At 42.9% G+C, this 24,222-nt stretch overlaps 2 protein-coding genes across 4 annotated transcripts in view; one reads left to right on the top strand and one right to left on the bottom strand.

Moving 5' to 3' along the window:
• The window catches only part of CDK15 (cyclin dependent kinase 15), a 40,424-nt gene that overhangs the window by 11,180 nt on the left and 5,022 nt on the right, over positions 1-24,222 (bottom strand). The window contains exons 5-11 of the mRNA XM_064662042.1: positions 23,456-23,550; positions 22,602-22,664; positions 20,475-20,598; positions 19,790-19,910; positions 13,952-14,045; positions 9,227-9,290; positions 2,098-2,146 (exon numbers count right to left, since the gene is read on the bottom strand). Of these exons, the coding sequence (XP_064518112.1) occupies positions 2,098-2,146; positions 9,227-9,290; positions 13,952-14,045; positions 19,790-19,910; positions 20,475-20,598; positions 22,602-22,664; positions 23,456-23,550 (610 nt within the window). The remainder of the gene's footprint in view (positions 1-2,097; positions 2,147-9,226; positions 9,291-13,951; positions 14,046-19,789; positions 19,911-20,474; positions 20,599-22,601; positions 22,665-23,455; positions 23,551-24,222) is intronic.
• Positions 13,949-24,222, top strand: part of ALS2 (alsin Rho guanine nucleotide exchange factor ALS2) — a 56,439-nt gene continuing 46,165 nt past the window's right edge. For all 3 annotated transcript variants that reach the window (XM_064661970.1, XM_064661971.1, XM_064661966.1), the window contains exon 1: positions 13,949-14,061. The gene's annotated coding sequence lies outside the window, so the exon portion shown is untranslated. The remainder of the gene's footprint in view (positions 14,062-24,222) is intronic.

Below are 24,222 nucleotides of genomic sequence, written 5' to 3'. Positions count from 1 at the left end.
CAGAGAAGTATCTGTTTCTCAGGATGAGTGCTTAAAATAGATGTAATACACATATGCTCCATGTTCAGCAAATACCAATGCCAAGTGGCTGCTCTCTAGAGGAGCACACAGCTGGGGGGATGAGGAAGTAGAGGAGAGAAAACAAACTGACAAGGAAACAAATAAAAATAGTAATTTAGTTTTACAGCTTTTACTTTGTTTGTTTGTTCTGATCACGTTTCAGCTTCAGGAGGCCCATCAGAGCATGGCCTGTTGTGCTTCCTCCCTTGGCCCCCCTGTCGGTGCTTCCCCTCCAAGTGACATCAGGGGCCGGGATCCCCCTGCCCCTGCACTCCCCCTCCCTATATGGGACATCTGACATGCTTACATTTTTGTCTTAAGGAGATAAAATGTAAAATAAAAAAGAAAAAGAAAAAACACAAAGAGAGAAGTAGAGAGAGACACCCTGAGAAACAAATTTATAAAAGGTATCTGGCCTCACTGTGGTAAATAACTTCTGAATTTTCACCTCCGGCAAAACGATTCAAGCCTCTGCTTCCCTGGGGAGCAGGGATGGGACAGGGAGGCAAAGCATCCAGTCTGAGCCTGCTTGCTAGACTGCACACCAGGCTGCCCCTGCCATGGCAGGGTCTTACTGGAGACCTTCTGCCCCCTCAGTCCCCGTTTCTGCAGGCTCCCACACTGGGCAGCAACACAGTTCAGTGCTTCCCACCACGGCTCAGGCTTCCTGGTGTTGGCCGAGCTCTGCAGAGCTCCCCTCTGATTTCTCAATTGGCCATGGAGAGTCATGGCTGAGCAGTCTGTGTGAAGCAGCTCTTTCCTTCTCCGGAGCTGAGCACGCCAAGGCAGTTTTTTGGCCCTACCAGCACAAGGACTCTGTAACACAGAGCTGGAGCTGGCCCATGAGCAGCCCAGAGCCCTGCCACAGAGGCGCTGGGTCAGCCCACTGGTATGGAGCTGTAATGGGGCCTGTCAAGGGATTATGGCCATATAGCAGAAGTACAGTACAGCAGAGTTGCAAGGAGTATACTTAATTCTTTGTTCAGGCTGAGAGAGGATTTGTTCTGTTCCAGGACCTGCGTTATCAGGGTTTGGGACATGTTGAGCTTTGTGTGTTTCTGAAGTTGTGTGTGAGAATGGCTGACATTTCAGCAACCTGTGCTTTGCAGAAAACTTCGGCATGTTTGTTCAGAACAGCATATGGAAAACCCCTCTGAGCAGGGTTGTTCAGCAGTCAGCTGAATAGATAATAAACAGCAGCGATGAAAAATGTGATCATGTCCTCAAAGGATATTTCATTCTTGACCTCTGCCTGAACACAATCCTGAGGACAAATCCTGCCCCATCTTTTCCTACCTATGTATAAAACCTGTTGTGTGCCTCAAAATCAGTATTGTGGGGATTTGATGTTAATGACTCTCTGAGCTTGGTTACAGCACTTTGCCTGATTATAAATTTCTTTCACTGATACATACATGCATTTTGTATATATGTGTGTGTGTACATATGTGTGCTTGAAAAAATACTCCCTTCTCTCAGCACACTAGGGAGTGATTCAGCGGTGCTGGTGTGTCTGGTCAAGCTGAGTATGTAACCATGGCCTTAGTCTCATAGCTTTTGGCCACTAAGAATGTGATTTTCCCTCTTCTAACTAATCACAAGATTATTTCATTGTCTTATGAAAATGCTGCCCTAGCATGTCTTCCTTTCTGCTGTTGAGCAACATTCCTACAGTTTGTTTTCAGAAATGAAAACTGGGACAGTGCAAAGTCTGTCTTCAGTCTGGGCAAGAGGGCCTGGGAAAGTCTGACCTTCTGAATCGAACTGTGCCCCACAAAAACTGCACATAATGTCATTGAATCACTGCTTATCTCAGAATAATCACTACTCCTCTGAGAATAATAAACCCACTATGTGCCTACCTTTACTGCGATCTCTGAAAATCAGTTGCTTAACTGACGTTAGATCTGCTTGTTACTGCAGAGCCACCCTGCACTTCCTGGGCTTGCCAAAGGAGCTCATTTCAAGCTAAATGATTGCATGAAGAAACAAATAAACCCAGAGGCGATTTTGACATTGCCATTATTGGTAGCTTACCTGTTACAGATGACTCGGAGTCTCTGAGGTCTCCTGGAAGCAACCAGTTCTAGAAAGTGTAATATGCAATCATGAGATTAAATGAAAATCAAGCAAAATACAATTCTTTGAGCCCTTACAAAAAATATGTGCTCAGAATTTCAAACAGCCCTATAGAATCTGTCATCTTAGTATGTATAAATATACATTATTCCTATAGGACTTGAGCACCAGCCTTGATTTTAATAAGGCTGTTCCAGTTCTGTAACCCTTTCCTTTCATATATCTGTGAGTATAGGCTTTGGGCCTCCTTCTGTTACAGTGCAAGTCTTAGCTTTGACTTCAGTAAAAGCAGTACTAGTCCCTAAAGCCTTTGCACAAAGGAAGCAGACGGAGGTTTGCAGATCTGAATCCCCAGCAATTGTCTTGGCTTTCCAAGGGGCTGCTGAGCTTCACATATTGCCCTGTGGGTACACGGGGCTTTTCTGCACCGATGTGGCAGAAAGATGGGACCAGAGAAAAGGTGCTGGGGTCCCACTCTTCTTGCCAAGTGCTCTCACTGCCAGTCCTTCACTAAGTTTGTTATTTATCCAGTTAACCATTCTCATGCAGGCTTAGTACTTAATGATTACGTGATTTCTATCAGACTGGAACTTAACAGAGTTCACAGTTTTGTGAAGGCTGCGTTCTTGTTGATGTTTTTCAAGAACATATTTCTAAACATTGTGGAAAATGTAGAGCAATACATTCCTCAAATGTTTTATTATAAAGCATGAATTTTCTCAGGCTTAGATATGAATGAATGGCTTAAGCCTGGAAAATTTTCCCTTAGAGCTGATCAACAGAGACGTTTTCTTGCATCAGAGAGGCTGTAATTTCTACCCACCTACATTTTCCTGAGCACCACTGCTGGCAGCAGGGAATGAACGGTGGTACTCTAGTCATGGAAAGGAGAGCAGGAAGGGTGCTGTTGACCTCTCTCACAGCCCAGCCTGGACAAGAATTCCCTACAGCAGTGAGACCACCGGGAGGCAAGTGTCAGTGGTTTGTTGCCAGCAGACTCTGAGCTCGGTTGGGGTTTGTGCTGCACCTTCCAAGAGCATCTTCCCTCACTTCCCGCCTGGAAGCACCAGGCACATCATTCAGGGCCAGGAGCTGCCTGGAGTGGAGTGGGAGTCCCCTCTGCCTTTGCCTGCATAAGGCCATTTCCAGAGTGCCAGGCCCACAGACTCAGTCACTCAGTGTCTGATCCAATGCACAGACAATTTGAAAAAGTGTAAATTACTGAACTTCCCGCCCTTGACCTTTCCAGCAGCAATCTTTCACCATTAAACCAGGCCAGCAGATTGTTAAACCTGCCTATCACAGGGTAAGTAACAGTTCACAACTGAAATGTTCTCCTACACCCAAATACTAAGGTAACTTCTAGAGCAGTAAATGACAATATAACTTGGGATGGGATTCATGTTTAGGTGCCAGAGCGCTGGAATTATTGCCAATATATAGAAGTTATACGTTAGCATCTTGAATATTCCCTTCCCAAATCAGTCACCAAGACTAACTGGCACAACATTCCCCTTGGATCTCTAATAACATTTTCACTGGATCATCTTTCCTTCTTTTTGCTCCCTTGACTGTAATAAATGTGTAGAAATACATTATCCATATTGAGTAAAGATGTAAAATTTCCAGGTAGAATAGAAGAAAAACAATTTAAAAAATGGTTTTGAAAGGCATAAGGTTTTTCTGTATGAAATAGAAATTTTTGCCTCTTCACAGAGGTGGTCAAAATCTTTCAGATGTTATATCTTTCTGCCAGAAAAATTTCATTTGGGAGATGGAAATATTCCATGATAATATATCAATTTCATTTAATATTTAGTAAAAATGTCAAGAAGACTGAAATATTGTATTTCCTCTACTGAAATCTTTTAACATTAATATTCTTTAATGAGTTTAACATAAAATTTAAAAAAATGCATGTTCAGTGCAGTTCAATAATATCCAAGTGAAATGTCACTTTGTTTTTATGGAGTGAGTTTTCAGGATTAATATTCCAAAGAGGAAATAGGATTTTCTTTACATTACCAATAGAAATATCAGCTTGCTTACTGGGAACTGGGAGGAATACCCGAATTATAGTGTTTGCTGTCTTGAGCAAGCCTCTTGACTTAAATTTATCATTTATATAACATGGATATTAATAATTATCTGCAAGGGATAGTGTAAGAGCCACTGAGCCAACTAGGGCTGTCCCTGACCAAACACATCTCTCTGGAGAATTCCGCTTGAGTGAGGACTGCCAAACTTGCCACTTCGAGTATGCAGAACTTTGATTATAAATGGAAGATATGGGTAAGAAAACAGTGCATCTCTGGTCGAGGATTTAGTGCAGTTAACTAATCCACTTTAAATCAGTTCAGATTAATCTCCTGACTGACCCCATATAGACAAACCCTTAGAGAATGCCAAGGAACCATTGTGTTGAGCAGGGTAAAAACAGAGCAGTAAATATTTTCCCTACTGTAAGATTAAGACCAATCTAAAATTGTAAGACAATGTAAACAGCTACTCCCTAAAGGTAAGAGATAAAGAATATTTGGATATCATTCCAAAAAGTGGATGAACTACTGATTTAATCGTCTCACGATGATGATCTAGACATAAAAATGATGGGATTGTGTAGGGCTGATTGGCTTTTTTAACAATATGAGTAGATCTGAGGAGGTAGCGCTTAGGTTTGGTTTTCTCTGTCCATATGCAAGGCAGTTTGTGCTAATGAGGAAATACCTTTCTATTTGAAAACCCAGGTGGAGGTGGCTAATGAACTGATAATGAGGCAAGCAAGCTAGAGGACAAAAGTTAAACTTTCCTAATTGATGAAGAGAGAGAAAGAGGATGCCAAGTGCTGCTGGACTGCTGGACGAAGGCGCTGTGCTTGCAGGCTCACAGGGAAAATTTCTCTCATTAGTGAAATCTCTGTGGCTGCAGGACGGAAGCAGAGCTCTGTGTGTGTGGCAGGCTGGAAACTGTAGGCTGTGCCCAGTGCCACACAGATAGGAAGTTTCCCTACACTCTGCCCAGCATATATTGCATGTTTGTTACAGGGCTGCTCTTCCCTTTGAAATCAAAGCCACATGCAGTTTGTTATGACAACAAAAATTTTACCGTTTTAGAATTCAGTTTTCAACCATCCCATTCACTAAATGAAACGTCAGCATAAAAAGTGAGAGTTATTAAAAAAAAAAAAGGAAAAGCACTCAGAGTGCAGCCTTCATCTGCATTCTCACAGATGTCATGGGAAGTTTGCGTTTCAGGGCCTGCTGCTTGTTGCCTCCATCTGCTGGTGACAATTTGGAAACTCAAGAGACACTGAAATTCTGTACCTGGGAGCACAAGCTGCCTCTGGAAAGCTTCTAAATCTCATTCTTCATACCAAAGCCTGCAGATCTGTAAAAAACTAGGCTTAATTTGAAAGTCATTGGTGCATCTGAAAGGGTGCTGTGTAAAACCTGTGTCTGCTATGTAAGGTGATACTACCTGGCATAGGAGACTTCATCAGCCTGTGTGATAAATCAAGGAGTAAAGCTCACTCATAGCAAGTTCATCATGTTCTAGATAGATAAGCACTGTTCTTCACTCTTTGGAATCCAAATGTAAGAAAAAGGAAACAAAAACTAACTTGGTACATTAGACACTCCAGTATTCCCAGTTTGGCGAAAGCACCAGCCTAATGTCATGGGCTGTGATTCCTAATCCTTTCCTGCCCTTGACCCCCGCTGTCTAGATTCAAACTTGTAACCATTAATGGGGCTGGATCAAAACACTGGCCTTCTGGTGTCACCGATGGTGTTTAGAGGGGATTTAAACTCACTGCTTTTCAGCGCAGTGAAATGAACACAGCAGTAGATTAATGCAAGGATTTGAGCTCACACAGCATGAGAGCTTTCAAAAATAGTGTTAACAGAGCTACAACTGCCTCTTTCAGGGGAAGCAAAATGAGGAGAACAGAACAAATGAACAAACACAGGGCAAAGCCTTGTCACTACAGGCAGGGCTGCTAAGCCCAGGGAGCCAGGGAGAGGGCCAGCGAGTGTGCTGAGATGTGGGGCAGGAGTTCTCCCAACCCTTCATGCTCTCCAGGAAATGGTTCTCAAGCTGGGAAGGGAGGAACAACATGCTTTCAGGCCCCATAACTGCATGTAATTCCCTACCCTAGGTATCTCCTCTTCTGTAGAGGGGAGGTGAGATCACAGTTATCAGGGTTGGCCATGGACGAGTTGCTCACCCATCCTTCCTGTTCACCCGTGGCCAGGCACAGGTTGAGATTTTGGCAAACTAGGCAATGGAGATGAGGCTGTTTCTGAGCTTCTTTGCGCAAGAAGACACAGGTGGTCAAATACTCCTTTGTGCATTTCATCCCTTGCCAGTTGCTCATAGAGGAAGCAGTGGAGTTGCTTTTTCTCCAGCTGCCCTGTGTGTGCCTGGCTCACAGACCCCACAGCCCATGCTGTATCTTCTGTTCAGACTGCAGCAGGATGTGCTCAAGCCCACAGTAGTGACAGGAAAACTTCTAAAGGTTTCCAGCTTTCATTTCAAAGATTCCTGCTAACCCACCTGGCTTAGGAACCCTTCCAGTAACAACCTCAGTCTGGGGCTGAGCCTGCACTGCTGAATCCAGGGGGAGTTTTGCCATCAACTTCAATGAGAATAGGATCACACCTCAGTGCTTTGTTTTGCCCGTGTTTGTTCCTTGCCTCGGGCAGGAACCTGTTTGTTTGTTTGCTGCCTGTGCTCAGTTCGAACATCAATAGGACTAGCTAAAAGAATTCAAACCATCAGATTTGGGGAAGAGCTCCAAAGTTTGTTTGCTTATCTGAACCAACCCAGGCACCCAGATTCACACAAATGGTCTGGGAATAACCTCAGGAGAGAAGGTTTTCTCAGCCAGACTCCAGAGATTCCACACGGGCTGAGCAAGTCCTGGGGTATGAACAGCTTTTGTGCTTCAGGGAAGAGAGGGGAAGCACCCAGAAGCATGTAAATGGCAAATAGCTTTAAACAAGGAGAGTAATTTGCCTCCTTACCAGCAGTCTCATCAAAAAGCGACTTGATTTAGTTCCTGAGTAGGGTAAATAGTCCAACCTTATATGACTAACCTTCTTCTGTTTAGAATGGTTTGTATAACCCAGGTGCAAGCCAAGTGCTTCCTTCCAGTATGTGGCTGGAACAGCTCACAGCCCCTTAGGCAGGTTCTGAGGAGGGGAAAGGGATATTGCCTCTCAAGCTGGCACAGCTATTGCCCCAAATACTGATGTAACTCCCCTCTCCCATGTGTTTGCTAGCATGCTGGGATGCTCCCACAGAAAGGTATCTTCTGATTCCTGTATTTCTGCCTGGTCCAGCCACAAAAGGTGCCAGCATCCCAGGATCACAGCACAGGTCAATTCTGGCCCTCTGGAGTCCATCCATTAAGGGGACTTTTTTATCAAGTCTGAAAGAAAGTCAGGCTTGAAAACTGCTTATGATGACTAGATTTGACTTTACTGGAGCTATTGCCATGCTGCCTGCATGCCTGTCCTCTCCCTCACAGCCCTGCAAAAGGCACCCTCTGCAGAGCAGAGGACAGCACTGCTCCTCAGACCAACACCGCTAAGTGGGAGTCACTGCTCAGGGCACTTCTGGGCACTCACATTCTCCATTGTCTGAACAAGTTTCTTTGCCAGTGTAGCCTTCATGCTTGCACTTTTAGGTTGTCCCTCTATATAGCATCAGGATACCTAATCACCATCACTGAGAGTTTTTGGCCTTGTATGAGCAGATGACTGGCATAAAAAAATTCTTTGTGATTAGTATGTCCCACAAATGAGCATTTCTTTCCTCCCAGACTACTCTTCTCAGCTTGTAGACTACCCAGCCAAGCCTTCTACAACTTAGAGAAGAAAATGCTTCCTCCAGCTGTCTGCTCTGTGCTTGCTTGCTATCCAAATTAAACTTGCTGTGGACAGCGACACATTCCCATTTCACGCTGGTTTGATTAATGTGTCTCAGCTAATTGTGTGAAGGATTCCAGTCTTTTCGACTGTGAGACCAGGTTATTGTTCAGCCAATCTCGGCTACCATGTGAAAATGGGGGCTGTTTAGTGTTCATGCAACATAATCAAAGGAGGGGCTTCTTGGACTGGGTCACAGAGCAACACCCACTTCTTTGAAAAGATGTTACTATGCTCTACTAAACCTGCAAACCTCTTGCTCAAAGCACGTCTTCTCCCTCCTCCTCTCCCCCTGCTCTTTTTTTTCTCCTTCCAGATAGACAGGCTCCCCCCACCACTCTCCTAGGGTACAAGTGAGAGAGAATGGCTAGATTGTAGATGGGTGAATTTCACATTCCAGGGTTTTTAATATTTCACTTTTATATTTCTTTTACAGAACGATCCTGCTGAGAGGCTGAGAATCAGTGCTCATCATTTCCCCCTCACTGACACTTGAATATATTTTCCCAGGAGAAAACATTAAACAAAAAGAGAAAGAGAGAAAGGGAGAGAGAGAGGGAGAGGGAGAGTGACTGAGCTAGCTTTTCAAAGCCTACTTCTCAACCTGCCCACATCAAAATAAGAGACAACTGGCCCTTTGAAGTCCAGGACACAGACTCCTCTACCAGCCCATGTGGAAATAAAAGAATCCAGCTTTATAAATCACACAGATTTCTCACCTTGCCCACATCAAAATCAGGGACAGTGACCTTTAAAGCTGAGGTTTAAAGGTCCCCAAACCAATCTCCATAAAAATAAAGAGAGTTCAGATAAACTGTGTCTCCAGGTGCCTGTCAGCTTTTCCAGTCTAAACCAGGAGACATTGGTCCTTTGCACTGAGAAGTGGAGAATGTGAGCACTTGCAGCAATGAAATGTCCCTTTATACTTACGTATATCCAGCACTCACTGAGGCAACTTTGCCATGCATGTACCTTTGATTGCATACTAGGCCAATCCCACTGTTGTTGGAGGTCCTACAACACTGCTGTCATTAAGTAGCTCAAGGGATTCAGTAACACTGAAGCACAGGATTTTTCATAATGAGAATTACTGACCCAAAAATCGAGTGGCTAGTGGCTCAGAGAAAAAGTTGGCCTTCTTGTGAGTTAAATCCTACCTGGGTTATAGTTGGGGAGCTTGGAAAGTCCTGGCCAGGTGTCCTCAGTTGGGATCCCCAATACCTATGCAAAAGAAGAAAGAGTGAGAAGAGCAATTATCTCTTTCTGCCAGTACTTTCCCTTGGTGTGGAGTTGGAGAAAGCAGTCTCAACAGAGAGTGACTGGCCTTTCCTGTAAATCAGCATGGAATTCACACTGCCCTGTCTGGGTCTGGATCTACCACTGTGCATAAAGGACACTGACATTTTAGCACTTGGATTTTGTAGCAGAAAGGATCCTGCTGAGATTGAATACTGTTGCTGCTGGGAACATCAGTGAAGGCATATGCAGCTTCCCTGCCAGGTACCACTTCTGCCTGTGTTTGCCAGCCCGGGGGGCTGTTGAGCCCCTTTCAGTGCTGAAGGTGTCCTCCTGAGCCAGAGCTGCACTGGGGACTTACTCTGCCCACTTGCACTGGCAGTAGCTGACACACTCAGCAGCAGCACAGGCTGTGAGCTGCGACAGAAACCTCTACGTTCTGAGGTGAAAAAGAAAAGCTGGCAGACAGGTGTAGTGGCAGGTGCTAGAAAGCAATCCGGTGCCTCATCCTGAAGGATGCAGAGCTTCAGCAGTGTCTTTGGCCTTTATTGGGAGCTGTGGGCTTCAGAAGTAACTGCTTGTTGAGCAAAGTCTGGGCCAGTAAAGCCTCCTCCAACCTCATTTTAGTTGCTGAAATGTGTGAGATCAAGCACATCTGGATTTCTGCAGTTGCAGATGTTCAGTGTTATTATTATTACTTAATGCATGCAAAAGCTCTGTGCCTATTGATATGTATGATTCATGCTAAAGAGGTAAAGCCACATATTTAAGAAGACCTCACAGAATGTGAAAGGGTAGTATAAATCAGTACTGCTAGCTCCAAGCACTCAAAGCTTATCATCCAGACAACCCACAGAATTATCAGATGTCCTTAAAAACCAGTGAAATTTTAACATGAAAAATTTCAGGGTTTTTATTAACTTTCTCTTCTCCAACATTAGATTTGTCTCACAAAAGTTACACCTTGCATAGGATAGACAATCCCCATTCCTTAAAATGTAAGCTGAGATATGTGATATGAGGAACTCAGCCTCACAAAAACTTGTGGTAAGATTGCAAGAAAACAGACATCAGTAAAAAAAAATACATTAAAGAAGGAAGAAATATAAAGCCTGATTGTTGTAGTTGTTAAGCATCTGGTAGCTGATTGCTTTTCTCACTCACAGCTGGGAAACAGCTGTGAGGACAATTACAGCTACCTGGAGAAGACAGCCATGAGCAGGGACTGCATCTCACAACTGGTACATATTTGCATGGTGGGCTCTGGAGGGATGTGGCTTGCTGTGGCCCCTGTTTCCAAACTGCTTATGGACTTAGCCTGCCACAGCAAAGAAAAGGAGGTAGGACCCTTGTCTCTGCTCACCTGTAAAATCAGTCTTGGGAGTTTTCAAACTCACCAAAGAGAAGGTGTCTTGCAGTGTTCAGCCATGTGAGGATGTTGGAAGTTGGCTTGCACCAAGGGATGAGGATGCATTCATGACCGGTGTGTATATCATGTAAGTAGGGCAGGTCAGCCCAAAGTAAACTCTATATGCACAGGAAAGTGTTGGAATCTGAATTTGAATCCAGAATTTGCTCTCTTTTGCTATATGATTAGATTTATAGGAAGCATTAATGTGGGCCCTCATTCTTCAAGGTTTCTTGTGAGCCATTGGACATCAGTTCCAAAGGCATCAGAAGAAGCTGGGGAAGTTCAGGATATAGTAAAATCATACTCACCAGGGTCAGCTCAGCACTCTGCTTCTTTTGGTGAAGAATTTAAAAAAATAGTTATTTGTGCATGCTCGTACTTTGCTACATAAGGTTTTCAGCAAATACTTTAATTTTGTTTTGTTGAAGTGTGAAAGCACTCAGAGGACCAATCATTGAATGCCATAAAAATTTATATTTTCTGAGCCTTTTCTTTATAAAAGATGCTTTTCCAACCCATGCACTTGGATCTACTTTTGTTCTCCAATGTAACAGGGCAAGTGATCTCCTCTCCCTCATCCTCTACCCCCCTGGACCTTTAGTGAGATTCCTTGCCAAATCAGACAACGCATTACATTTATTTAATTGAAATTAATTATACTCTGACAATTGTTTTACCTGCTGTATATCCACCCTATCAAATCTAGCTGTTAACTCCCTGGTCCATGCCATCAGACTAAGCAAAGCAGCTTTTCTATACTTCATTCTATAGTGAAAGGTCTTGGTGCAGCTCAGTTCAGTCCCCTTGGGAAGAGGCACAGTTTCAGCCAGAAATGTTTTTACAATGCCTGTTTTTCAGCAAGTGGTTTCAGTTGGTGTAAATCATTGTCCTCTCTCTCTCTGCCCTCTGACTGCTTGCTTCTCCTGTGACAACTTAGCTGAATGAATCAACCTAGCTGATTTGGCTTACTTTTGTTGGGAAGTTTTATTCTATGTTTTATGTCAAGAAGCCTTGTAGTCATTCATTTGGCATTTGTCGCGTGTTCAGCTCAGCCCCAGAAGCACACTGGTGGCATTCTGCAGCCTAATCCAGCCCACATGAAGTCCTTCTCAGCACTATGTTAATCAATAAGATGGAGTTTTTCATGCAAAACCTGTGCCTGATCTCTGAAAATCTGAATGATGGACCTTAAGTTTGTCAGGTTTGCTCACTCTCCATGTCATGAGTGAACTGGAGATGCTGCAGTTCACATTCATTCGTGCCATACTTCCATAACTAGCACTGCCAGCCTTCCCTTCCCATTTGGCCCTGCTCCTGTGCCATGCCTTCTTGAGTACTACTGGTCATTAATGCTGCTGTTTGTGCAGCCAGAAGATGAGCTGGGTAAAAGAGCTGTTCTCATTTAGAGTAAGCCAGGGAGAAAACAAAGTCACAGGTTCCCCAGTTCACGTAGCCCCACATGTGAGAGGTGACACAGGAGCAGCAATGAGCAGCCAGGGATAGAGATGAGGACTGGAGACTGCTTAAGGGGGCCCTTACCTCTAGGAGAATTGTTGGTGAAATGACAGTCAGTCCTGATGATTCAACAGGACAAGCACATTTCACAGAATGGGGATTTTCCAGCCAAATATCTCTATGGTTTCTGAACCATCAGTCCTACATGGAGATAAGCATGCTGGCTGATACAGACTCATGCACACAAATGCAGATGGTCTCTAAACCAGTGCAGGGGGCCTCTATATTATTAGTACATGAAAAGAACTGACTATTAGAAAACAGTAGGAGTCCCTGTTCTGAACCTCACACTCGGCAAAATATCTCAAGCCAGACATCGAAAGCCGCTAAGGAGCTTTGAAATCTTGGCCTAACACGGAGCCTCATTCCAGGCTGTATAATAACATAAAACCTTCTGTGAAAAGCACTAATTATTTCATAGCTCTTAAGGCTTCCTCATGATTTTTAAATAAGGGGTTTTTTGCCTTCTATAGCACAAATCCTATTAATCACGGTATTAGTTATAATGCCAGAGAAATTACGATAGTGCTATAACCCTCTAATGCAAACCCACAGGAAATGTATCCAGAGATTGCAGAGACATAACTGTAAGGATACCCTTCATTCACACTCTGAGAAACTGGGCCCTGCCCTGGCTTTGAACCCTGTTAATTGGCCAAGTATGGATTTTTTTTCTCGGTAATTCTTTTTTTCTCCCACTCTCTATGAAAGAGAAAGTCAGCATTTGTTTAAATGGACTGAACTCAAGTCTTAAGAACTGGATGCACTTGTCTGACATCACGGTCTGGCTACAAACAGAGAGGAAAACCCTACCAAGCAGAAGTGTTTCTGGATAAAGGGATTAAGGAGGAAAAATCTGACTTACACAGTCTTGAGGCTATAAAGTAATTTCTCATGACTTTCCAAATTTCATTTTTTTCTGTACTCTCTCCTTTGAAAACCCATGCCTGGGAAACACTCTACGCAGAAGAGTCCCTGGGAGCAGATGTGAAAGGGCAGACACCTACAACAAAAGCCAGTATGAGTCCCTAGGCTGACCTTCCTGTTGAGTCAGCAAGAGTGGTCAGGAACATACAGAATCCATCAGTGCTGCCAACTGCTCAGTTCTACCCAGCTGCACTAAGGACATGGCCCCACGTTTCTGTTTCCCCAGCAGAAAAAAACAGCTTAAGAGGCTCCTGAATATGTCTGCTCTCACTCACTGCTGCCTTTATAAAGTAATTTCACACTTTCCATTATGCCAAAGCAGTCTCTAGAGCTGCACCATAAACTGGATGATACAAAATGTTCCAAGGTAAAATGAAGAAGGATCTCTGACAAACCTCAGGGCCTTGCCATTTTCAAGGTAGTTTAAGAGCAGTATTAGAGCTCCTTTGTGAGAATATGGTGTGCTGTATCCTACAGTAAGTAAAGGATTTAACAAGAAGCAACAGCATTTGCAGTACCTGCACACCTTTTATGCCTCCTTCAATTTGATGTCACTTTAATTGGCTTTAAATTTTTGATAAGATGACAAACATCAAAGGGAAATCGTTTGATTTACACTTGTGTCTGTAAGAAAGTTGCCAAATATAAAATGGGTTACAAAGTCTGCTATGACTTGGTACATTAGACCAAATTATTTCTGCTATTCACAGGACCTATGCTTAGGACTTCAAAATTAAGTAGGCTGGAACAACAGATTCTTTGTCTCTCCCATTTCAGGGTATATTTTACTCACCGTCCAGATCTTCTCCAGCTGTTCACGAGTACCAGAAGTTCCTGCAAATATTGGCTGACCGTGGATCATTTCAACAAATATACAGCCTGCACTCCTGCAAGAAATCCAAGGTATTAACTCATTCACATACATGACATATGTAATGTGATTGTTGGGATGGGCAGGGACAAAAGTAGAGACATAATTGTGGGACTGGAAACTCAGAAATTCTGATTTGTACACACAGAAATCCTGATATAAGCTGTAAATTCTATATATATTCTATATTGCAGCTGAAGTCTGAAAAGTACCGGTCTGATGTGTCAGTGTTGTATATGCACCTCATGACATCTAGTGAGAGTGTGTATGAAGCAAAAGGGGATGTGGGGTGTCTGTATATATGTAAATAAATAGAGGCTTCAGCAAAGACTGATGTATCTCTATAGTATGGTGGTGGGCAGGATCTAGCAGTATAAAAATGCCTACTGACTGTGGAAAGTCAGGAAGGTTTCCTTTGGGAAGGGCCATCTTGTACATCCCCAATCTTGCACCATGTTCTAGGCGCTTGCTACTGGCCGTTGTTGCAAGTTGTATATAGTATCATTAACCTCATCCTAGTCCAACAGATTGAATCACTTGAATTGGAAAGCTCACAAGTCAAAAAGGACCAGAGCATTCACATCCTTCCAGGATTTTAGAAAAAAACAAAACAGTCAAAGTTCCATACAAGTCTGTTCCTATCTCCTTTTTCTTATCAACACCACCCACAAAAAAACCCCAATTCACCTTTCACCAGCACGACAAGACAGGTGATATACTTGGAAAAGAAACCCGCTAAGCACCATCTTTTTTTCCATTACAGAACAACTTGTTTCAAGTCTCTGTCAATTAATCCTGTTACAAATCATCTTAAAAAATGGGCGTGGCAGAAGCCTGTGAAATATGAGGTTGCTTCCCATGAAAAAAGGGTGCAACATCCGAGTGCTAAGAGTTGGAAAGATAAACAGGGAACTACTACACACTACATTGGATTGAAGGATATAATAGATGCAGAAAGAACCCAGAGGCACTAACTACTAGATTTTTTTTCTTCAGAAGCAATTAGCTCTTCCTTGGAAAACTGAAAGCAAGATATCATAGCATAAAGAACCTTGCAATAATACCAAGTTAAAGTGTTCTTATTTTTACGTCATCCCCTGCACTGCCCTTGTGCCAAAGCAAACCAGTCACCTTAAAAAACACCCAACACCTGCAAAAATGCTTAATTTTACTAAGGTGGATTAGTCCTCACAGCAGTAATGATGAAATAGTTGTAGACAGTCAGGTAGACTGACCTATTTGCAGCTATTCCCATCTCTTATTGTACGGTGTAAAACTCCCCTCATTTACTTTTTAGTCATTTTCCTCAAAATGTTTTCTAGATTTTCTGTCTTTTCACTAAGCCCCATCACAGCTTTTCAGGTTTCAGTGTCAGTCTTTGGTAATAGCACATTTGAGTCCTTTAAGTTCAAGTGTTGAAACCCTTGATTTGTCTTACAAGCTCTGAGAGTAATATTTTCACTTGCTGAGCAATAACTGGTAATCTCTTCTGGTCATCTGTACTCATGTGTTACTCCTTCCACCTTGTTTTTGCAATACTGTAGTTGCTTTTCCCACCTGGCTGTGGTCAGTTGAAACCCTGACATGTAACTCATCTGTGGTATTCATTTTGGTCATACTTGCACACCAAGTGATGCCAAGCCTGTTTGCAGATCCATATCTAATGCTATTTCTACAAACATCTCTGCTGCACTTTCCCTTAGCTTCCTGTATCCTAACCTTGGCAAGTGTTGTGTGATGAGCTCCTTGCTTTTCTAATATGCTCTTACAGACTCCAGGCATCATGAAACTTAACCCACAGCTGTTGCAACATAGATTTCTTTTGTGTTTCATTGCACTACCACATCACTAGACATTATTTTGGAGCCCACAGATGAATTCTACTGAGACCAGTGTCATACCAACCCTCTGTTTTCACAGCTGACGTACATGCCCAAATGGCTCACCCTATTTTGCAACTACAGGGGCTACTGTAATCTGCTGATTGCATTGCACAAGTTTATCTGTGTATGGTCAAAACAATTCAGGTACACTTGATTTGGAGGGAGAAGAGAATCAGCTCTATGTGGTTTCGAAGCAAGTGATCCTGATGGTCACCCACAGTTTGCATTCTGATATCCCAGCTAGAAAGGGCCATTAGGCTGGCAAAAGCAGGAACTTTTTTCCTAGGTGCAGCCAGCATTTGCTAAGAATTGTTCATGAGTAAAGAGTTCACTAATAGGCAAGCTGTCAGTTTGAGGAGAGGAACAACTTGTGGGTTGCTACAAATGTAGCTTCTGGCAGAGCTCTCTTTTGTATTCCTGGTTTATTCCCATTGGCTCTGGAAGACTGTAAATCTCAGTGTCTCTAATAAAGACAAAACTATCAGAACAACCACAACTGCTGGAAAGGAGTTATTTGTTTCTTGTAGCGAGATTCAGTTGACCAGCTGCCTTTAATACCTGCTTGATATTGATTCAGCAGTGACAAGTATGACTGTTTCTACCTCTGTTTCCAGATGAAATATGTTTTTCTTTACAAAAAAAGGCCAGAAGTAGTTAGAACAACTAACGTATGGGTACCTCCCTCTTTTCCTAGGTGTTTTTGTCTACCTGATAAAGCAGGACTTTGGTAACTAGCACTAGTCATCATATTAGATTTGCAATAGAGGCCTTGACTTTCCTTACTGCTCTAACAGCATTATGAGGACCCTTTTGTTAATGACAATGATTCAAATGCATTTACTTTTAAATATTTCTAAAGATTTAAACTTGGTGTTGCTTCATTTTCCCCCTTTTCCTCCTTACCCCTCTGATATTAATTTCTAATGTCGCCTTAGCCCTTCTAGTCTATAAGTTTCTTAGAGGGTCTCAGTCCCATAAAGCTGCCTTGGGAAGAGATAGGGCAGAGAGAAGGATCTTTTGGGAAGAGGTCTAGACATGATGTTTTAACATGTGCTAGATATGCACATGAATCAAAACAGTGACAGCTAAAGTAACAGGAGAGGTTATAGGGATATTCAGGAAGTATAAGCAGATCTGATTCATATAGCACCGTTGTATCTGTCTGCAATTCCTGGGGTAGGAGTGAACACTGCACTTAGACCTCAGCCTGCAGTGCTGCATCACACAGTGGTGAGACATTTTCATAAGGATGAAGATCTAGGATATCTCTGAGGCATCCCAGAGTTCCCTCTCCATGTTTGGTTTGGTTTGTTGTTGGGGTTTTTTTTGGCATTAGGAGATGGCAATTTTGTATTTAACCAGAAATATATCCATTCTCTTGTTCCTCACCAAGCATGGTCTGTATAGTGGAGCCCTTAGCCTATGTCTCCCAGTTTGGCATAGAAGGGCAGTGTGAACCAGTCTGAGGAGAAGGCTGTAGTGGGCCCGGCAGATCCACGTTAAATGACTGCATGTCAACTCCTATTCTACATGAATCTACATGGGAAGATCCCTGTGATTTTTTTTTCTTTTTTCTTTTTTTTTTAAATGGAATATTAGACAAGGAAAGCCTGAATGAAAAGAAGACATGTCTCAAGGCACTCATGATGTTAGCAGCCACTAGTGTGGCACATGCCTAAAGCACTTGGTGTTTTCTAAAAAAAGAAAAAGAAAGTCCTTCTGATATACAGTGTAATCTCCCTGAAATCCCTTAATTGAATCTTGTAAAGTCCTGAAGATATAGTGAGGGAGAAAGAGAGAGAAATAAAGATACAGAGAGATTAAAGCAGCTTTTCTGGTTAGTCCAAGAGTGACTGAGTCTCCTTCTATATCTCTCTCTTCATCTATTCAAGGCCTCATTCACTTCCCATGTGCCTCCCACTGACAGTATTGCTGCTCAAGCACACTATGCATGAATTGCCATCATGTTTTATTTTGTTATAATTGGTTTCTTTAAACCAGGGCTTTGACACCCACAGTCTCATGCCATTACCAAGGGCATTCTGACCTGCCTTCATGTAAATTGCAGCATCCAAAAGACATAGGGTTTTTTTTCCTTTCTCCCCAACAGACAAGTAACATCTGTGTGAATTCACATTATTTCCTAATAGACAAAAATTGAACTTAAATGCAGTGTACATCAAGATAATAAATGACTCTTGTTAGAGGAAGTTACTGAATAGAGCTCTATTCTCTCAGCGTGACATCTTTCTTTAGGGCAAATACTCTGAATGTTGTTATTATAAGGAGGCATTATAACAAAGTGTGAATGTAGTTCAGTGGGACAGAGAGCACTGTGCTGTTAGGGCTAGTCAGAGAGCTGGATGGGAACTTGTATACCACTCCCTTGTTGCTGTTCATTACACTAGAGTGGAGTTATGCAGTGGGGATGTTGGTTTTGCACAGGCAGAAATGACACACTTTCTGTGCATAGCCAGCTTTGGACAGTGGTCAACTTTCAGGGAAAAAAACCAACAGGCTTATGTCTGATACAAAGCCTTCAATCTGCTAGGCAGGCATCTTCCTCAAACTCCGCAGACATTTCTGGGACACTGTCTGGAGGGAAAGATAACAGGTAGTGGGGGAGAAAAGACAGGACTCTTTAGACTGGCTTAGCAGCTGGAAGCCATTAGAATTTAGCAGGGTTTTCCTCCTTGGAGATATCTTTAAGCAATTCAATTAGCAGCAGGCCTAGGGAAGTAAACAACCTAAAAAGTCCCATTTCCCTGGACTACTCTCCAGACTTAGGCCATTGGAGTGACTGATAAGCTGCAGAGCTCTGGAAGGAGATACAGCCTGGGAAGAGCTGGGGTTTTGCTGTTTGTAAACTTAGCCAGCTCTCTTCTTGCACATTCTTCAGCCTGCTGCACTCCCACCCTTTCCCAGTCTTTGACTTTGCACAGCAGTTAAGAAAAGTCCTGGTGGGACAGATCAGACAGATGCTGGTCTGAAGAAAGGGTGAAGCAGCAACACAATCTACAGATGTAAAATTGCCTGGAATAAGGAAGGTCTCCTGCAACTTCATGAGCTGCATACTGTCCATGAGTAAGTCAGGACTGTGTTGCTGGAAGAGGGCTTGGGCTGGTGCAGAAGTGAGCCAGAAGGCAGATGAACCCTAGGGCCCAGCTACACATGCAGACCAGCCCAAAAGGCCCAGTGGGGCCTCTGTGAAGCCCTCATGTTCTCCTGCTTTCTGCCTGCTCTCAGAGACTCCTCTCCCTTCAGCTCTGCTATCGTGCAACTTGTTTCCTGTGATTCCCAACCACATTAAGATTTTGGGGTAGAGTTCATAAGGTAACAGACACAGTCCTTCTCCCGTGTGAAATGCAGGCTGCATCTGAGACATTTTCTTTGAGAAGAAGGACAACGTATCACAGAAATAATGAAAATCTCAGACACCTTTCTATCTCCAGATGCATCGAGAAACCCTTTAATGCCACATTTTGCTACCAAGGCCAAAGTAATTGACGGTGCAGTTGTAGGTCCATTTTTTCTTCACAAAGCTATTGCCATAGAGAGCTATTACTAACTCAACTGGCTGCATTAAGCAAAGGTGTTCTGTTGCAAGACCTGAAAATGCTTCATACATGTTACCGAACGAGATGTACATCTCTCATGAATATTATCAGATGAGGTTTATATCAATCCATAGCTGAGATGTAGTGACATCATTCCCAAAAACTTCTGTAAATCCAGCAGCACAAAACTCCCCACTGCTCACACATTTTCTGCTCACATTCCTCTGCTTACAACTGTACCTACTGTAACTTTGGTTGACTTAATTCAGATAAAGATGATTTTTCCCAGGGGCCCCAGATGCTTGGAAATTGGTCAGTACCAAATATCTATATCAGAAGAATAATCTGTAGCTCCAAGCAACACATCAGGAGGACGGTACCAGAGTGTCACCACTTCAGAGGAGTATGTCTGTCTGGGGATGGACTGGGCACGAGCAAGGCCTGCAAAAAAACCCAAACAAAAAACCGCTGTGTTAGGACAGTTCTTCTACCTGTACAGTGCAGGTAGACACACACCAATAGATGACAATAATTGGAAACAGGACATTATCTTGGGTCTTTAAACACAAATAATCCCAAGGAATTGACAAAGAAAGTGTGTCTGGAATATACCTCTGGGGCAGATCAGATCAAGCAATATGCTGTGTTTTTTAGGGCTTTATAATTTGTGACTGCAGCAGCCATCCCAAACCAATGCCAAGAAAGCCTTTTGGTTCAGCCTGTTGCTGTGGACTCTACACATTACATTGTTTTCTGAACAGAGAGGGCTTGGTTCTCTGTTCTCTTGAACCAGTTTTACGTGGTTTTGCTCTGACTTAAATGAGGTTAATCCCTGCACCTCTCAGTATAAATACAAGAAAGGCTGGACTGACCACAGAAATAGTTTCCTGAAGTTCAGTTAAAGGTTATGCTTCTATGCCTTAATTGGCTGTGGATACAGATCTATATGCATGCTAAAGCTTTGGTCTGAACAGATATATTAGCAGTATCCAAACTGTGACTCACCAAAGTCGGCTAATTTAAGCTCACCGAGGCAACTGATGAGCAAGTTCTGGGGTTTCAGATCCCGGTGAAGAATGTGTTGTTGGTGGATGTAAGCCAGGCCGCGCAAAAGCTGGAACATGAAGAGCTGGAAAAAGCCAACAAAGAACTGAAATGATTTGGTGTGACTTTGCATTGATATATTAACTCTGAACTTTAGGAGAACCCTGGAACAAAGCAGAGACAAAGCAAGTAAGAAACCAGTAAAAATCTCCAAAAGGAGTAGGGCTGGCTGAGGAGGAGAAAACTGTGGTGGGTTATGACTGCCCTACAGCTTTCTGAGGTTTTCAGGGTGGAATATTTGGCCAGGAGGGCAGTTTTACAGTCCCTAAATGCACATTTTGGAAATTTAACTTCTTTTTAGAAGTGGACTATTGATTGCAGGAGCAAGGTCTGCTTGTCAAAACACAGACCCAGCTTTCAGAACAGCAGCTATGCTTATTTCAGGGTTCAAGACAAAGACACACACCAAACAAGACTAAGGCTTAAGGAGCTGAAGCTTTGTCCCTTTGAGATGGCACCAGCTGAGGGAGCTCTGTGGCTGCTGTACGTGCTGCCAGTGGAGCAGGGAACTGACTGACCTGTCAATGGGAACAGTTGGCTCCAAGCTGGCAGAAAGCATCAGGACCTGCTTTAGACAGATACAGCAAATAAGACATGATGACTGAATGAATCAAGCAAGAAAGCAGAAAAATCAGCAAGAAATTAAGGCAAGAAATAAATATCTAACTCCCACCATCATGGCAATGTGAATAAGCCTGGGGTAAAGCAAGTTGGTCTGAAGAAAGGTGTGAAGTTGGACAGTGGATAGAAGCAAAACACAGCAAAAGTAATTAGACTTCACCAGAGAAAAAATATTTTTTCACCAGAAGTTTAATCTAAAGAGGAGGAAAAACAGTGACACCCATAGGTCATTTTTGTACCAGAAAGGTGTCCCTGTAACATTCTGCACACTTGCATCATATTCCATAGGAATCACTCAGAATAAAAACAAACAATGTTTGCCAGCAAAAATGAAGCAAGCTAGATGACCCTCCTGAAGGAGCAGTAAATAATTTTGCAGTTCAGTTCCTGCTGACAGTGAGGATTCCGGACAGGAAAGCAGAGCAGCTGGCTAGTGTTTGCTCACAGAAATGCCAGTGAGTACATATTACAGCCATGTGCTCCATGTGCTTTAGGAGCCTGTCTGGTAGCAGAACCCTCGAGATCTGTGCCAAAACTCCAACACTGCATCTTGGACGTATCTGAGCTTTAAGGATGTTTAAAATCTGAGGCCTCAAAAAATTTTATTAAAATTGGTGTTGCTTAACAACTATCTGGAAAAAGATGTGAACAAGGTGGCAACATTTGAAGATGACAGAAGTATTTAGATTAGTTGTGATAAGAAGTGACAGTGAGGAACTTCAGAGAGATCTGACAAAGCCAGATGAATAGGCAGTTTGATAAGACACAAAGTTATTGTTGACAGCTGTAAGATAAATTAACTGAAGCCGCTCAGGAAGAGGACCCAGGCATTCAGTGAGGACATCTGCCTGAAACCTTAAGCCAATGTGCAGGAACAATCCTGAAAGTTAATTAAATGTGAAGATGCATAGAAAGGAGAGTAGGAGACTATTATAACATCAATCTATAAAGTAATGGTACATCTTTGGCTGTGTTCAAATCCAGTCAACTAATCCCAAAAGCTATAGTAGAAACAAAAGGGATTTAAATGACTGCAAATATGAAAATAGTTCCAGATGAGGAGAGAGTGAGATTTGAGAGTTTTTAATTAGAGAGATGAATAACGTGTTGTAACGATAAGAGGATACAAATTTGTACGGAGGCAGATTTCCTTGCCACAAGATGTCATTGTGCACAAAAGCTGAATGTTTGCTTGCAGGCTCAGAAAATGGGAAGATGGGCTAACTGAATAAAGCCTTGGAAGCTGAGAGGGAGGTTGTTACACCTTTATCAAAGGCATCTTTTCTCCAAAGTTTTTGTCATATATGTAAAAACATATATAATAGTAAGCAATTTACAGGGAACATACATAGTGGAAAATAACACTTCCTCATGCTTCAAGGAATACTAGTCTTCTAAGGAACTTACCATAACATTGCATGAATGGAGTCCTCCAGGATGCTGGCCCATGTACTGTGCTAGATCTGTGTGCTAAATAAAGGAGGAGAACTTAAGGCAAAGCTACTGGTGTAAAATGCTTCTACCAACAACGCCTCTTCTGCAAATGGAAAAAATTGTAACCACTACAGAGGTGTTTCTTTCACCTTGGCGAGCATCTGATCTGGTGCAGCACACAAGGATGTGCTTAAGTGCTGGGTCAAATGAGGGACCTGGCTGATCTGTTATCTCACCCCAGCAGTTTAGGACCTGAAGCTGCTAGTTAACAGAAGTCATACTTGTCCCAGAATTAATCATAAAACTGCAGTAAGAAGACATAGCTTCTGCATTTTCTTTATAATTTGGTTGACAGCTATCAGCAAAAGCAACAGAAGTAGCAAGACTCATGTGGAGAATTTTATTGGCGTCCTGCTCTCCTCATGAAAGCAACCCACAGCTTGGTCATAGTGACCACTGGGGTCAGTGCCAAGTCTGACCCCAGCTGGGATGTGAGCTCATATCATTATTTCCTATCCTTGCTGTGGCTCAAGAACAGTACTTTTATTGTGTTGGCAAGGCAGAAACGAAGGTAAATAGTGTCTGCCACCCCAGTGAGCACAACACGTGGAATCATTTTTGCATACAGCTGTCGTACATACAGAAAGAAAAGAGTAAGTCTGTGTGGCTTGAAGGCAGGACATCAAGAAGGAAAATCAATCATTGCACTAAAGGATTACAACTGGTTTCTTTGTAGATGTCTCATAATGCAGTAAATTCATTATGCAGCCGCTTCCCAATACTTCCCAGTACGAGCTCCACAGGAAGCGAGAAAAACATCAACTCACCATGTACTCAAGGACAAATGTTAGTGTCTCCTTGGTCTGGATAATGTCATGAAGCAGTACAATGTTGGCATGTTTCAAACCCTTGAGAAGAGAAGCTGGGAAAACACAAAAGGATGATCAACTTAACCACTGCTGCTGGAAGTGGAAGGACATAGTGCAGAGAACAAGGCAGTGAAAGTAAAAAACTGGGGAGTAATAGTCCAGACTCAGAAGTTCTGTAAGAAGTGGTAGATACTGAGTCTGAAGGAGGATGGAGAAGGAGGAGGTCCTTAGAGAAGCAAGCATCAGTGCTCCAGGCTTGGCAGGAACCCATCCTTCTCTCAGAGGTGGGATCTTGCCTCTGTTAGAAATAGCATTTCACAGTTCCCAGCTGTCATAAGCTGAGGAGAAGTAATTTCAAGGTAAATGCTGAGAGACAGGAGCTGGAAGCTCCCAGAGCCAGAATGCAGCAGCCCCCAGCCTGTCACTGAGCTTCTCCCATCCACCTCCTGGCATGTGCCCCCAGCAGGACCCTTAGGAGAGAATTTGGGGAAAAGCTGGGTTTCTACCAGTTTCCAGCTTCACAATAACAGGGTGTAAAAATCTGCCAAAAAAAATCACTGTATGTGTAAGCTGAATTCTGAGTTTTAGTTCTGTGCATATTGGTTACTGTTTCTGATTTAAAACTCTAAGAACAGAGATTAGGAAATTCCTGAGTGAATAGTAACTTGTTCGTATTTATACAATTTGGCACACTTTTTTCTTTCAGCCTAATTGTCTAAAGCCAT

This window comes from Pseudopipra pipra, chromosome 7 (genome assembly GCF_036250125.1).
Source record: "Pseudopipra pipra isolate bDixPip1 chromosome 7, bDixPip1.hap1, whole genome shotgun sequence".
NCBI classification, from domain to species: domain Eukaryota; kingdom Metazoa; phylum Chordata; class Aves; order Passeriformes; family Pipridae; genus Pseudopipra; species Pseudopipra pipra.
This window is presented reverse-complemented; position numbering and strand designations above follow the sequence as displayed.